Consider the following 15,274-nt stretch of genomic DNA (forward strand, 5'->3'; position numbering starts at 1 on the left):
GAATGGGCCAATAGGGACCTCATGAAATTTAACAAGGCCAACTGCCAAGTCCTGCACCTGGGAAGGAAGAGCCCCTTGCAATGTTACAGGCTGGGGACTGAGCGACTGGTTGGGGAGCAGCTCTGCTGAGGAAGACTTTAAACATTGGTCAGCAGTATGCCCTGGCAGTGATGAAGGCTAACAGTATCTTGCTATGTATCAAGAGGAGCATAGCCAGTAGACTGAGGGAATTGATTATCCCCCTCTACTCAGCACTTCTTAGATTGCACCCAGTTTTGCCCCCCCCCCCCCCCCCCCCCAGTACCCCAATACAAGGAAGGTGTTGCTAAATTGGAGCAAGTTCAGTGGACGTTCCCAAGCTGGTCAGGAAGGTGGAGCACTTGCCCTCTGAGGGCAAGGGAATTAGAATTATCACTTAGTGTGACTGACCATGTTTCGTTGTCATCGTTGCCTCCCTTATCATGTCAGTCAGGTTGGTGTCCCTGTATATTCTTGTTATGACTTCCTCCTTGTCTTATTATTCCGTTCTCCTTATTTCCTTTGAAAAGGTCCTTGACCAGATACCCCCATACCCTTACAGTTTTTATTAATTTCCTTTTTTTCAAAAAACGAACAAACCTTTCGGCACAACACAACAGCATTCCCCTCCTGTTCCCCATCAGAAATCAGTAATTCAAAAGTCAGGAAATACCAAGTGCTGAAGCCAACGGGTTAGCATTTTGCTATTTATTTTCTTCTGCCAAACTCTGAAAAATTCCTTTGTATAAATTAAACAATGAAAAAAATGTTATTTTCAACTCTATATCATTGCAGTCAACATAACAATGCATCTAAAGTGTGTGTCCACAATATATCAGGTATACATTTTTAAGAAAACGAAAACAAAAAAAGACTTTCTAGGCTTGTTAAAAGGATAATGGTCCCATATTTTTATTAACAGGTTAGCAAAACAAAATCCAGTGGATTACAATATTTACATGTTATTTGAAAAATAAAGTAGTGATAAAAGCATGTCACAATTGTTTCTTTTTTTTTTCATTTTTGGTGACTATTACAAACACTCAATCCAGGTGTGAAACTTTTTGAAGACATTTTAAATGAGGCCAATTGAAAAAACAAATACAGGCACAAAATTTATACTTTTCCCTCCAGTGTGTTTTCTACATAATGCTCCCTCCCTCCTCCAAAAGAAGCAACCCCCCCTGCCCCCCCAAAACAAAAAAAAATCCTGCAAAACCACAACTGACGAATCTTTAAAAGCAAAACACCATGCTGCTCAAATCGCACTAATTCAACAAATGCAATTTTCACTATGAATTTTATTTTATTTGAAGCTGTCTAGGGCAACATTTCCTCAGCAGCTTCTTTATCCCACTCCCCCAAAAAAAACAAACAAAAACCCAAGACAGAGACACATGCATTTCTAAAACTGGGTTTTAGTCAAGTATTTCCTACTTTTTGGAAAGAAATTCTTTGTTCAAAATCAGAACGTACCATGGGCACCAGATCCTGTATTCCTTATTCAGGCAAAATTGCTGTTGAGTTGAGTAGGATTTCCACCAAAGAAAAAGCGCAGGATCAGCCACAAGGTATGCAGATTCCTATTCATTCTATACTGCTCCCCTCGTGCTAAAAGCTAAGGAGTGGGGGGGGGGGGGGAAATTAGCAACTCCCATCAGCTTTCCAGACTCAATGTAGTATGTGACTATTTCACTTCTGCTTGCAAAAAGATGCAAGAACTGACATCATTCTCTCCTGCTATATCAAAACAAAACAAAGCACACCCACCCACTGGACAGACTTGGGGGGGGGGGGGGGAGGAGATGGTGACACCAATCTTGACAGAAAGTACCGGTGCGAGACGAATAGATGCTCATTGGAAAACTGACAGAATAATTATGAGGACCAATGTGTTTGGCCCATAAGCTGCATAGCTGTGCTGTTAGTTTGGTTCTTTACTTAAAAAAAAAACCCTTATTCTTTAAAAATGCTAAACACAGAAATAACTAGTTTTATATTCTCAGGAATTCTTTTTCCTGTCCCCTTCCCCTTTGGATAAAAATAACACCACCATTCATTTTGCATGAGAAAGTTAATTGTGTAATTTTTGCAACAGTTCAAACTCATAGGAAATAAACATATGGCAATCAAAACCACACAGTCACATGAAATGTATGAAATACTAAAATTATAGCTGAATACTAACAAACAGCTTACCTGGAATAAAGGATGGCAATTCACAAACCATTATCTAGAAATTAAAGGCTCTCTCTTTTTTAATTTTTTTTTTATTTACTAAAATAATTTAAAAAAAATCACAGTATTTTAAGAAATAAAATCCACAGTGGGATTTTAAGCACAATTTGTTTTCCTTTTTTTAAAACTTTGTTTCTTCTTCCTTTCACCACCTTGCCCAGCAGTCTCTCTACTTTAATCATAATGACAACAAGCAGTACTAACAAATGCAGAGATGTCCCTTTGTTAATTTTGAGGTATTAGGAAACAGGTGCCTGTTTTAAGCAAAGCAGTTTCTGTCTTGTTTTTGTTTTCTTTTCTAAAGCAGTTGCAGTCAGTCTGGAAAATCATAATGTATTGAAATTAGAAAAAAAAACCACCAAAATTTGCATGTTGAAAAGTTACATCACCCCCTAACCACGTTCATTATGCTTCCATTTGCAAACAATACAAGTCTCCACTGCAAAGCACATTGTGTAATGTCTCTGAGACACAGAGAGTTGTTTCATTAGTCCAATATGAATGTAACTTCCCATTGTCAAGATCCAGAAGAAAAGATGCAGTGATATAATGGAACCACTTATTCCATCATTTAAACAACTTAAATATACACACACTCACATAGGTACCAGTGCTTTGAAAATAGATCATTCATTCCTAAAAGCAGCTTTGTTTCTTCCTTCCACCCACCCCACCTGCCCACCCCTTCCCATTCACCACTGTTCAAGTAAGTTGACTAAAATCACACCAAATTTTTTATTCATTTTTGGCCTCTGAGGCCTCTTGGAGAGGTTTGTCAGCAGCTACAACACTGACTCTAGTTTCACTGTTGTGGCACAAGTCCACCACCATTTCCTCAGTGCTTTCCTTTTCTTCTGCTGTCAGTGTATTAACAGTCTTTTCTGTGTTCTCCTTCAGTTTGCTGTCCTCTCTGGTCCCTTGCTTACTTTCATTCAGACCCCTGAAAATCCAAGCAGCAGAAAATGGAAACCTTTACAATCCAAACATGCTTTGGATGCAAGGAAACAGGGAGAGTACTTCTCCCAAACAGTTAACAAACCAATAAATCTTATTAAAGCTTGCAACATTTCAAGTACTTTTATTTAAACAGACAAGAAATAATACTTTCTTCTTACTCTTTATCCCTCCACAGCTTAGCTACAATATTACATTCAAATGTCTTCCACATGCCAATAATCCTGACTGAGATCTTCTCTTTGAAGAAACTCTAGTCAGCAAAAACATCTGTTCTATTGAACAGATCTTTGTCAAGAGAAGGAAAATTATTGTTCCAGAGATGCCTATTATTTCACAGCATGGACTGATATTTATGAGCGTGAAAGGAAAAGATCTTTGCTATTAACTTCACTGTCTGCTTTCTGGGGAGAGAGCACACTTATTGAGATTTTCCTTCACTTGAAGCCCTTAACACTTCTCTGTACATAATTCTTTGCACTGGAAGTCCAAGTTTAGTTGCAGGCATGCTACAGAGAAATAATAAGGAAGAGAAAAAGCCAAAAGAAACCCAGATTCCATATAATTTGCTGCCATTTCCATGTTGCTCTACTGGCAAGCAAACATCAACAATAGACTCAAGTAATGTTAATTTTGGACCAACAAACTGCTATTCACCTTGAAATGAAGTTTAAGCTTTAGGATCATAGTAAAGAACATTTATGTGCTACATTTGGATTTGATAGCACTAGATTTTAGTTCCCAAACAGAGGGAATTTCTGGAACGATCTGTATTCCGGAAACCCATGGCCATCTGTAGATAAAAGCTTCTTTCAGTTTGAGGTCTGATCTAGACCTGAAACTGGAAGGGTGTTTGGACATATGGAGATATTCAGGTACAGGTTTAAAAACAACAGTTACTTTGGATTTCTGGGCTCCTGGGTCAAACAGGATGGACAGAAGCATCTAGTTGAGTAAATACATCTGATAATTGCATCCGACAACATTTGTGTTAGACAGAATTCTTCCCTTGTTAGAATAATCTGTCATATCCCTGTGTTTGCTTTCATTAAAGGTTTTTTTCGGGGGAAGGGAGGAATGGGTGGACAGATGCGCAAAGATCAACTGTTACATTAGGCTGTTATGCAAAGGAGTCTGCAAACCAACTTACATGCCATGCCTCAGCACATGTCGTTCCCACACAGAGCCCTCTGTAAATGATCGGCCGCAGAACTCACATGTAAAGCGCTTCTCTGGAGCTCCGCTGTCAGGATACATAATGGACTCTGGGAGAGAACAAAATTATCTGCACATTCATTAGCATCAGGGCAAGAAGGGACCTTTATGATTATACTCTGATCTTCCCTGCTGCCCTTCAGGGAGGAAAAAATATCCTGAAGAAGCAAAAGATTTTCCTTTAAAAAAGTAGGTGTTTCTGAAATTGTCCTCCCTACCCTAAAAATGCAAGGTGTGAAAATTCTATAACCACCACGGTTAAGGTCAATTAACTACAATAGGGAAATGGGGGGCGGGATGGGACTTTCAAAATAGTGGAGTGCTTCCCACTTAGACATCTACATGAACAGCCAAGGTTTTGTATTAATACCTAAAAGTGAACTGAGGTTCTCTCAAGTGACTAGGATTTCCAGAAGACACAGAGCCATCCTGAAAAGTCGCAGCACATATTGGAGCTGAAAAATCCCATCCTCCATCTTAAGTCTGTTGTTTCTATTTGCAGAGATGTTTTATTGCTCCCTGTATTTGAACAAGTGAAGAGATTGTGGGGTTTTACGCCAAAACCAGCACTGAGAGTTTAGCGCGGAAATAGCTTGAAAGCAAAACCAAACGAGAACACTTGAGTCAATATGTCATTTTCAAATCAGTGGTGCAAATCTTAGGAAACGGAGACTTGGCATACTTGGCATCTAATACTCATAAGAAATTGTCACCCCCTCAACATGAAGTCTCATGAATAAGAGAATATCACTGAAACGATGGTATCTTAACTGCACAGATGTTTCATCTGATCTTAATAATTTATACAAAACATTTAGGGCCTCATTTGCAGACGTGTCAAGCACCTAGCTTTACATCCAAAGTCGCTGGCAGCTGAGGGGACAGCATTTCTGAAAGCCAATCCCCATGTGAAAAGAGCCAGCATTAACAAAAGATGAAATACTTTCTAATAAATTAAGATCACCACATAAGCCTTTAAAAATAATTGCATGGACCATCTTGCTTCATTCTTTTCACTGGAAATGAGACAGCATATACTTAGAGCATTAATTTCTTAGCAGGAATTATCTTAAGTAAGAAAGCAACAGAATGTCTTTCTGACTCCTCCCAAATTGCATAATGAAAGAAAAGGGATTTTGCTTCTTTTCAATTCTTACATCTGCTCACTTGGTTTCTTCACTCTCAAATTTACTCCATTAGAGGTCAATCTATAGACTCGGAACCGCTCAGGTGCTCACTTTTCTTCTCCATATGTTAAATTTTGTAAAGGTATTTTTGCTAGGTTTCCTACTGGTTGCCCTTTAATAAAGTTCTAGATGGAATTGTTCTTTACACTTTATTTTTTTAAATCTCTTCCATCTAGAAGATAAAAACTTATTGCATATTTCTTAGCATCAGTGATTTACTATGTGGTTAAACAACAACAAAGCAAGGTCCCCTCCTGATATGAGCAATAGAAAGAAAGTCAGTTCCACGGGCTCTATTTACATCTGGATCTGACTCCTGCAGTTAATACCATATACATGGTCCAAATTTATAAATACCACTGAAACACATTTCCCCGGTACCACGACCGATCCAACACCTACACAGGGTAGAAGTTTTGGAGGTGACAGCTGCTCTTCTGTACAATAACAAATCCAGAGTACAGTAGACAATAGGAAATTTATTCTAGGACTGTGCAAAGATAATAGAGCCTATTTTGCCCAAATGAATAGGGAGAATTTATGCTTATAATTCCCATTAACAAGCACTACCCTAATAATTCTGCTGTCCCTTCTGAATACATTATATGTTTCCATCTACTTCCCCATGAGGTCCTGATTAGTTTTGTTTCTTGGACTGTGAATTCAGACTGCCTCACAGAAAGAGTTAATCGGGCTGTGCGCTTACCTGGGGTCTATAAAAGAGGGGTAACATATTGCATAGACATCTGATTTGCATTTGATTTTCCCACATTACACACACAAAAACACATGCACACTTATTTTTATCTACTGAAGAAAAAAAGAAACAGAGAAGAAGATTCAGGTTTCTTTTAAAAGTAAGATACAAAGGTCAGTAGAGACAGGCAGTCCCTCTGTGATGCAACCTCTAGCAAGAACAGCTACTCTTTCCCTAGAGTATCTCAGATGAATAACTTAATCCTTTTCCATTCACATCTTCTTCCTTCTACTTCCAAATATTTTATTTTGCATGAGAAAGTTAATTGTGTCATTTTTGCAACAGTTCAAACTCATAGGTGTTATCATAAAGGCCTTAGTATAGTTAGAACAGCAGGACTTTGATGCTTATTTAGGATAAGATTTAGGAATGTGTTCGAAACCTTTGCCTTCAAGCTGCCAAGAAGAGCCTTTAAATCAATGGAACTGTCCTTGAAGGAGATAAGAACACCCTGAGAAGACTGCTTGTTAGCGCTTGGCTAGTTTTGGCTGGTTCTGGCCAAAAAGTAGTGTCCAAAAGTAAATTTTAACTGAATCTAACAGATTTAAGTGTCACCTCGAAAGGGAAGTCGGGAAAGAACAGCAGTGAAATACAATCTGGGAAATAAGCATGATTTTTAAGTCACTTATTTGAACAGTCAAACACATTTTTTCCAGTCAATCACAGATATTAAAGAAGACTGCAGGTGAAAAAATAAAACATAAACAAAATTGCTAAAACATTATACCTAGCTTAATTACGAATCACACAAAGCACAGTTACGTCTGCTTGTCCCTGCACATTTAAATCTCCAACATAGAAAATGGTATTCTTACGTTTTCATAATAAGTATTAAGAATCTCAAGTATCCTGAAGCCAATTTAAATGATGATCTTAATTTCATTTTTTTTTCCTCCCATCGTATTTTATAGGGATTTTTGAGGCTCAGTTGATACTACCTTCTTTTTCTCTGTCTGGATACCATGGTTTCCAGGGTCATTTCAGCACCTGTGCTTCTGTGTAGTGCTGATGTAATCCTCACAAAGACAGCATGACTCCATCCATTTCTAGCTGCTGGTCTACACAAAACACTAATGTCTGCTACAGCTGCAAGTTAGGGGAAGCTGGTCCTTTAGTCAAAGCATTAGTCTCATTCTTTCAGCTCTGAAGCTCTTAGGATCACATCCCCCACTGAATAGACACTTGAACAAGCTTCCACATGAGGGTGCAGAGTTAATAATGTCAGACTTTGGAACACATGTGAAACCAACATCTCTCCTGCTCCTCTCCTGATTTCTTTTAGGGCCACTAACAAAAATATCATGGAGGATGTTTTTCAACAAAAGTTGTTTCTTGTCTAACTCACTCTCTTCCTCATTAAATAAAGATAGAATCATAGAATTTAAATAAAGATATCACCAGTCACACTCAAAGTGAAGTGTTAATGGCCCCTTCATGTTCTGTAAAACTGCTTGTGAATCTAGCAGTCTTAACTTTTACAGGTTTGAAAATACCTGGGGAGGCGTTTTCTTTTGTGAACAACTCCTGAATGAACTTGAAATTTCGAGTTTTCAATTGAAAATTGAAATTTCAGAAGGAAAAAGGTAAACATGGCAGCATGATTTTAGTCATAAGTACATAGAAACTTGTCAGCCTTCGGTCAGCATCAGGAGGTTGAATGTCCCCTGGAACCTGATGATTAGGCATGACAAGGCTCACTGCAGTTATTAATTTGAATCAAGCTCCTTTTACTGTTGCACAAGAATTGCAAACATATTGCATTCGATTGAAGTCATGCACTATAGAGCAGATTGTGAGAATACATGGAGTATTACATGGACCAGATATTTGCACTAAAATGATTTTAATATTAAAGGCAAGAAAAAACCCCAAACACAAAACCACAGAAACTCCCCTCACAGTCCAATTCGCCAAAACCTACTGTTCTTTAGCCTTACTCAGCTAGCCATCTGAACAATAAACACATGAATAAGACTTACGGAACTCAGTGGGATTAAAGACGTGAATTTAGGCACAGATGTAAAGTACACAGTTGGAACAGTGATTTGGAGGTAAAGGAATGGAACTACCCTGGCTTCAGAGTTGATGACCAAAGTGATGACAAAAGGGACAACTCTCACAAAGAGGAGGGAAGGAATGCTTTGTAAGGACTGGGCAGACGATAACCCCAAAATAAGCTTGTCCACTGCACTATATTCCTCACTAGTATAATGTGGAACAGCAAAGCTGAACATAGGTTAGCAACACAGAATAATCTGACAGCCCACTAAAATACTCCACTTACATATTTTTCTAAGCCCTCATAGAAGTTATCTGCACAGTCACAGAAGTGACCAGTATTTTCTCATAACTTTTTTTTTTTGGAGCATGATTTGATTTTCTTAAACAGAAATCTTGTCATAAGCATTAAAACACAAAATTCCTCCATTAAGTGTCTTGACAAAAGCTCCATTTTTCCCATATTGACAAGCTTCCATGACTTAAGGAATCTGCTGTTGAGTCAACAGTTGATCTTGCTTGATGGAACTGGAAGGGTCCGTTACAGTAACCAGCATAAAAAGAAAAAGCAATTATACTGACCTCTCTCTTCGGTCTTGTGGCTTAACTCTTTTTCTTCCTCATCGCTGCTGGAGCTCTCTGTTTTTCCCTTCATTTGTTCCAGCTGATCCAAGTTAACCCATCCAACCAGTTCAAAATTACGACTCACCTTAAAAGAAATGGTTTTGTTAACAATAAACACCATCATCAACCATTGAAAAAACACCCCACTGACAAAGCTATAGGCTGAAATGGGAAATTTATCAGGCACCTAGTCAAATTAAAACTCATTTCCCTCCAAACACAATTACATTCACTGTTATTGATTCTTCTTTCCTTTTTTATACTTGTCGAGGTTTAGCCCCAGCCGGAAACAACCAACCATGTGGCAACTTGCTCCTTCCCCCCCCCCCCGCCCCCGTGGGATGGGGAGGAGAATCGGAAGAAAAAGGCAAAACTCGTGGGTTGGGATAAAGACAGTTTAACAGCACAGCAAAGGAAGAGGAAAATAACAACAACACCACCGATAAAAAGAATATACAAAGCAATGAATACACAGTGCAATTTTCTCACCACCTAATGCCCATCCCGCTCCTGAGCAGCAATTACCCTCCAATGGCCAGCTCCCCCAGTTAAATGCTGAGCATGACATCACATGGTATCAAATATCCCTTTGGCTAGTTTGGGTCAGCTGTCCAGGCTGTGTCCCCTCCCAGCTTCTTGTGAAAATTAACTCTATCCTAGCCAAACCCAGGACATTATCCACCCCTTATTCTATACCATCCACGTCATGCCCAGGTCCCCCATTTTCCAATTAATCACCACCACTTTTCATGTCTTTGATATATATATATATATATCTCACACAGATATCATTCCCTTAGCCTATGGACCATGCTTCTAAAAACTCCATTGACTTCATTTAATCCATGACTTTGGTCTCCATCTGTCATAACGGTCTTTCAGGGCAGGAGAGATGATGTGTGGTGTTGGATTGTTGCTGCATCCAGAGGTCACAGCTGGTGTATCTGGCATGACCCATGCCCACGGTCTGCAGGTGGAAGATGTCAATCTCGAGGAAGTTGCTGGGTGCCAGTTCCTGAAGCCAGGTCCAGTCCCACCACTGCTGCACTTTGCTCAGTTTCATCAAAGTTCATCCTTCATTAGTTTGGGTGATTCTTACTGTAATATCCTTCATATGGCATATAGCAACTATAGCAGTGATAACAGACAGTGACAGGGTTATTTAGCAATTGACATCATACAATTTAATTTATTGGTTATTCTCCCCCAAAATCAAATCCCCTTGAGGTACACATCGGACTTCCCCATTCTTCCGCATCACCCACCAAGCGCACCCAGGTCCTTGAGCAAAAACAATCCCATGGATGGGTTTGCCTTTGCCTGAGGCAGGACTGACCCAGACTGTCTTCCCTAATGTATGCTTCATGTGCACTTCTAAAGTACATGGAAGTTTTGGTTGGGCAGGGCAAGGTCGATTGGTGGATCCTCTGGTGTTAACTAACCAGGAGGCCTTTGCTAAATGTGTATCCCAGTGTTTGAAGATCCCACTGCCCCCATTGCTCTCAGAGTAGTTTTTAACAGTCCATTGTATCATTCGATTTGCCCAGAGGCTGGTGCATGAAAGGGGATGTGATACACCCACTCAATGTCATGCTCCTTGGCCCAGGTCTCTATGAGGTTGTTATGGAAATGAGTCCCATTGTCCAACTCAATTGTTTCGGGGGTGCAATGTCGACATAGGGCTTGTTTTTCAAGGCCCAGGATAGTGTTCCGGGCAGTGGCATGGGGCAGGAGATAGGTTTCCAGCCATCCGGTGGTTACTTCCACCATTGTGAGTGCATGGTTTGTGGGAGTGTGGTATAATCAGTCTGCCAGGCCTCCCCATATTTGTATTTTAGCCATCATCCTCCATACCACAGAGCCTTTACCTGCTTGGCTTGCTTGATTGCAGCGCATGTTTCACATTCATGGATAACCTGTGCAATGGTGTCCATGGTCAAGTCCATTCCTCGGTCACGAGCCCATCTGTATGTCGTGTCACTTCCTTGATGGCCTGAGGTGTCATGGGCCCACCGAGCTATAAAGAGTTCACACTTATGCTGCCAGTCCAAATTCACCTGAGCCACATCAATCTTGGCAGCCTGATCCACCTGCTGGTTGTTTTGATGTTCTTCAGTGGCCTGATTCTTAGGGACATGGGCGTCCATGTGACACACTTTAACAACCAGCTTCTCTAGCCAGGCAGCAATATCTTGCCACAATGGGGCAGCCCAGATAGGTTTGCCTCTGTACTGCCAGTTGTTCTCCTTCCATTGCTGTAGTCACCCCCACAGGGCATTTGCCACCATCCATGAATCATTACAGAGGCAGACCACTGGCCACCTTTCTCAACTGGCAATGTCTAAAGCCAGCTGGATGGCTTTCACCTCTGCAAACGGGCAACTTGTCATGTAGGACTCCATACAGAAGCCTTCCACCACCGCTGCTTCCCCACAATACGACAGGAGCCATCCGTGAACAGGGCATATCGCTTCTGATTTTCTGGCAGTTTATTGTACAGTGGGGCCTCTTCAGTATATGTCACCTCCTCCTCTGGCGACACTCCAAAATCTTTGCCTTCTGGCCAGTCCATGTTCACTTCCAGAATTCCTGGGTGACTGGGGGTTCCCTTTCTGGCCTGCTGTGTGATCAGTGCAACCCACTTACTGACGATCTGACGATGCCCATCTTGCCTTTTTACTCCTAAAAACTGAATCGCATGTGCAGTTCCCTTGACCTTACTGCGTTTAATGGCAAAACTGGCTTTCAGAAGGATCTGAAATATTTTCTTCCCTTTCTCAAAAACTTCTGCTGTTGCATTGCCCCATACAATGATGTTGTCAATGTATTTCAGGTGTTCTGGAGCTTCACCCTGTTCCAGTGTCTGGATGAATCCATGGAAATGGTGGAACTGTGTTTCCACCCCTGGGGCAGTCACTTCCAGGTGTACTGGATGCCCCTCCAGGTGAAAGAAAAATGTGGCCTGCACTGTGCCGCCAAAGGGATTGAGAAGAACGCATTAGCGATGTCAGTGGTGGCATACCACTTGGCTGCCTTTGACTCCAGTTCATTTTGAAGTTCTAGCACGTCCAGCACGGCAGCACTCAGCGGCAGCGCGACTTCATTCAGGCCACCATGGTCTACTGTTAGTCTCCACTCTCCGTTAGATTTTTATCTCTGGCCATATGGGACTGTTAAAGGGTGAGCGAGTCTTACTGACCACTCCTTGGCTCTCCAGTTGATGAATCAGCTGATGGATGGGAATTAGATTCTTGGTTGATTTGATATTGTCTCCCATGCACTGTTGTGGTGGAGATTGGCACCTGTTGTTCTTTGACCCTCAGCAACCCCACAACAGAATGGTCCTCAGAGAGCAGGCAAAGTAGACAGCTGTTTAATTTTTTCTCTCTCCAAGGCAGCTATACCAAAAGCCCACCAGTACCCTTTTGGGTACTCTCTACTGAGGTAGTCTATGCCAAGGATGTATAGAGCCTCAGGGCCAGTCATAATGGGGTGCTTTTGCCACTCAATCCCAGTTAGGCTCGCTTGGGCCTCCAGTACAGTTAGCTGTTGGGATCCCCCTGTCACCCCAGAAATACAGATGGGTTCTGCCCCTTTGTAATCTGATGGTACTAAAGTACACTGTGCACCGGTGTCCACTAGAGCCTTATACTCTTGTAGAGCTGATGTGCCAGGCCAGCGAATCCACACAGTCCAATAAGGCCAGCCATCCCTTTCCTCCACCTGGCTTGAGGCAGGGCCCCTCTAATCCTGGTCAGACTATTTGTTACTCTCTTCCTGTAAAAATGACTTGGAAGTCCCCTCAAGTGTATCACAAGTAGGGGATCGAGTGCTCCCTCAGTAAGTTTGCAGATGACACCAAGCTGGGTGGGAGTGTCGATCTGCTTGAGGGTAGGAAGGGTCTGCAGAGGGATCTGGACAGGCTGGATCAATGGGCCGAGGCCAACTGTATGAGGTTCAACAAGGCCAAATGCCAGGTCCTGCACTTGGGTCACAACAACCCCATGCAATGCTACAGGCTTGGGGAAGAGTGGCTGGAAAGCTGCACGGCAGAAAAGGACCTGGGGGTGTTGGTCGACAGCCGGCTGAACATGAGCCAGCAGTGTGCCCAGGTGGCCAAGAAGGCCAATGGCACCCTGGCTTGTATCAGGAATAGTGTGGCCAGCAGGAGTAGGGAGGTGATCGTGCCCCTGTACTCGGCCCTGGTGAGGTCGCACCTTGAGTACTGTCTTCAGTTTTGGACCCCTCACTCCAAGAAAAAGTTGCCGGAGTGTGTCCAAAGAAGGGCAATGAGGCTGGTGAGGGGTCTAGAGCACAAGTCTGATGAGGAGTGGCTGAGGGAGCTGGGGCTGTTTAGTCTGGAGAAGAGAAGGCTGAGGGGGAACCTTATTGCTCTCTACAGCTCCCTGAAAGGAGGTTGTAGTGAGGTGGGTGTTGGTCTCTTCTCCCAGGTAAGTAGCGACCAGACAAGAGGCAATGGCCTCAAGTTGCATCAGGGGATGTTTAGATTGGATATTAGGAAAAATTTCTTTACTGAAAGAGTGGTCAGACATTGGAATAGGCTGCCCAGGGAGGTGGTGGAGTCACCATCCCTGGAGGTATTTAAAAAATGTGTAGATGTGGCACTTCGGGATATGGTTTAATAGGCATGGTGTTGTTGGGTGGATGGTTGGACTTGATGATCTTAGAGGTCTTTTCCAACCTATGATTCTGTGATTCTATGAGGTAAGATCAGGTTTTCTACTCTGTCTGGAGAACCGACTGCTGGAAACTGGAGTGGCATTTTTCCTGGAAGAGTGCCCTTTTGTCATTGTTTTTCATTGCAACTCGTGCATTCGTGCCTCTTTGGTCGAAGTAGGTTTTCCATCCCAGTTCCTCATGTCCTCTCCTGGTCATGCAGGTAAAACCACAGTGTGTCTCATGGTGTGTACCCTCTATATCCTCTCTCTTGAGCAGAGAAATGCTTGCTCGTAATACCCGAGATACTGGTCCATACAGATGGGGAGTAAGACATATTCTCTTCGAGTCACTGGACCTTCCGGGACAGTTTCTCCACAGCTGAGATGAGGGAGGAAGGGACACTTTCTTCATATTGCCAGAGTTGGACAGACACTTCATACACCATTTGTTCCTCTTCACCTTTCCAGTCCATTATTGCCAACGAGTTGGCATACGACGATGGTGTGCTCCGTACAACCTTCCACCACATGGGTCGTGTGCATTGGTTTTGTGGTGCTGGAGTCGTTGCAGTGCCTGTCACAGGGGCTGGAGTTGCCGCAGTGCCTGACGGTCTTTTCCCTCTCTTCCCTCTGAGGGTGCTGCATAATATCGAGCAGCATTTGGTAGATACTGGCCAGAGCACAGCATAGTGTGCTAAGTTGTGCCTGTTTGGAATAGCCACAGTATTCTCCTTTCAAATATTCTGTCACTTTATTAGGGCCCTGCACTTGTTCGGGAGTGAAGTTCCAAGATGCTGGAGGTGAGAAGTTCTTGGGACACCCGCCCATATTCTCCCACATGTCATGCTGTCCATGACTATCCAGCCTCTGGGCAGATCTCTGGGTGGTATTCTTAAAAAAAATTTTTGTAACCCTAAACAAGACCTGAAACACATTCAGGAGACATAGCAATAGGAGCATGCTGGCTTTAACATCCCATGGATATTCAAAAATTCTCAAAAGTTGTTAGGAGAAAGGGAGGGTGAAAGAGTGGGGGGAAGTATCCCCCCCGTCTTCCCCACAGAGTGTGTTTGATTATTGATAAATTCCAAGAGATGGCATCCCAGGTACAGAAATGACAGAAATGTTGCATACAAATACAAGCCTAACCTCATGACCAGTGATGTTAGAATATCATAAGTCCATATTATACAGTATAGCAAAATGGTAATCCTGATCCTTTTCCCAGAGGTGATAAACAGCATCACAGGGAACACATGCAGCAAGTAAGGATTTACATACCACAGCCATGTGACCAAACAAAGCAACATTGTGACCAGCAACTATTTAACTAATACAATAAATGCATATAACAATTTATAACAAAGTTATTGTAACATGTTCTGGTCAGATCTGTTGTTATCCCAACCCTTTGTGCCCCACGCTGGGTGCGAAGAAGGACTGTTGTGGTTTAGCCCCATCTGGAAACAAAAGAACCGCTTGCTCGCTCCTCCCCCCCCCCCCCCGGTGGGATGGGGAGGAGAATCGGAAGAAAAAGGCAAAACTCGTGGGTTTAACAGAACAGGAAAGGGAAAGAACAATAGCAACAGTAATACTAATAAAAA

At 42.3% G+C, this 15,274-nt stretch overlaps 1 protein-coding gene across 5 annotated transcripts in view; it reads right to left on the reverse strand.

The window, feature by feature from the left end:
* Nucleotides 1–743: 743 nt before the first annotated feature.
* Nucleotides 744–15,274, reverse strand: part of LOC142365621 (zinc finger protein 462-like) — a 153,086-nt gene continuing 138,555 nt past the window's right edge. For 4 of the 5 annotated variants that reach the window (XM_075446583.1, XM_075446581.1, XM_075446582.1 and 1 more), the window contains exons 11-13: nucleotides 8,950–9,076; nucleotides 4,361–4,475; nucleotides 744–3,196 (exon numbers count right to left, since the gene is read on the reverse strand). In XM_075446583.1, coding sequence (XP_075302698.1) covers nucleotides 2,992–3,196; nucleotides 4,361–4,475; nucleotides 8,950–9,076 — 447 coding nt within the window. In that variant the 3' untranslated portion in view covers nucleotides 744–2,991. Of the gene's footprint in view, nucleotides 3,197–4,360; nucleotides 4,496–8,949; nucleotides 9,077–15,274 lie in introns of all 5 variants that reach the window. The other variant, XM_075446585.1, reaches the window with a different exon arrangement.

This window comes from Opisthocomus hoazin, chromosome W (genome assembly GCF_030867145.1).
Source record: "Opisthocomus hoazin isolate bOpiHoa1 chromosome W, bOpiHoa1.hap1, whole genome shotgun sequence".
Lineage (NCBI taxonomy): Eukaryota > Metazoa > Chordata > Aves > Opisthocomiformes > Opisthocomidae > Opisthocomus > Opisthocomus hoazin.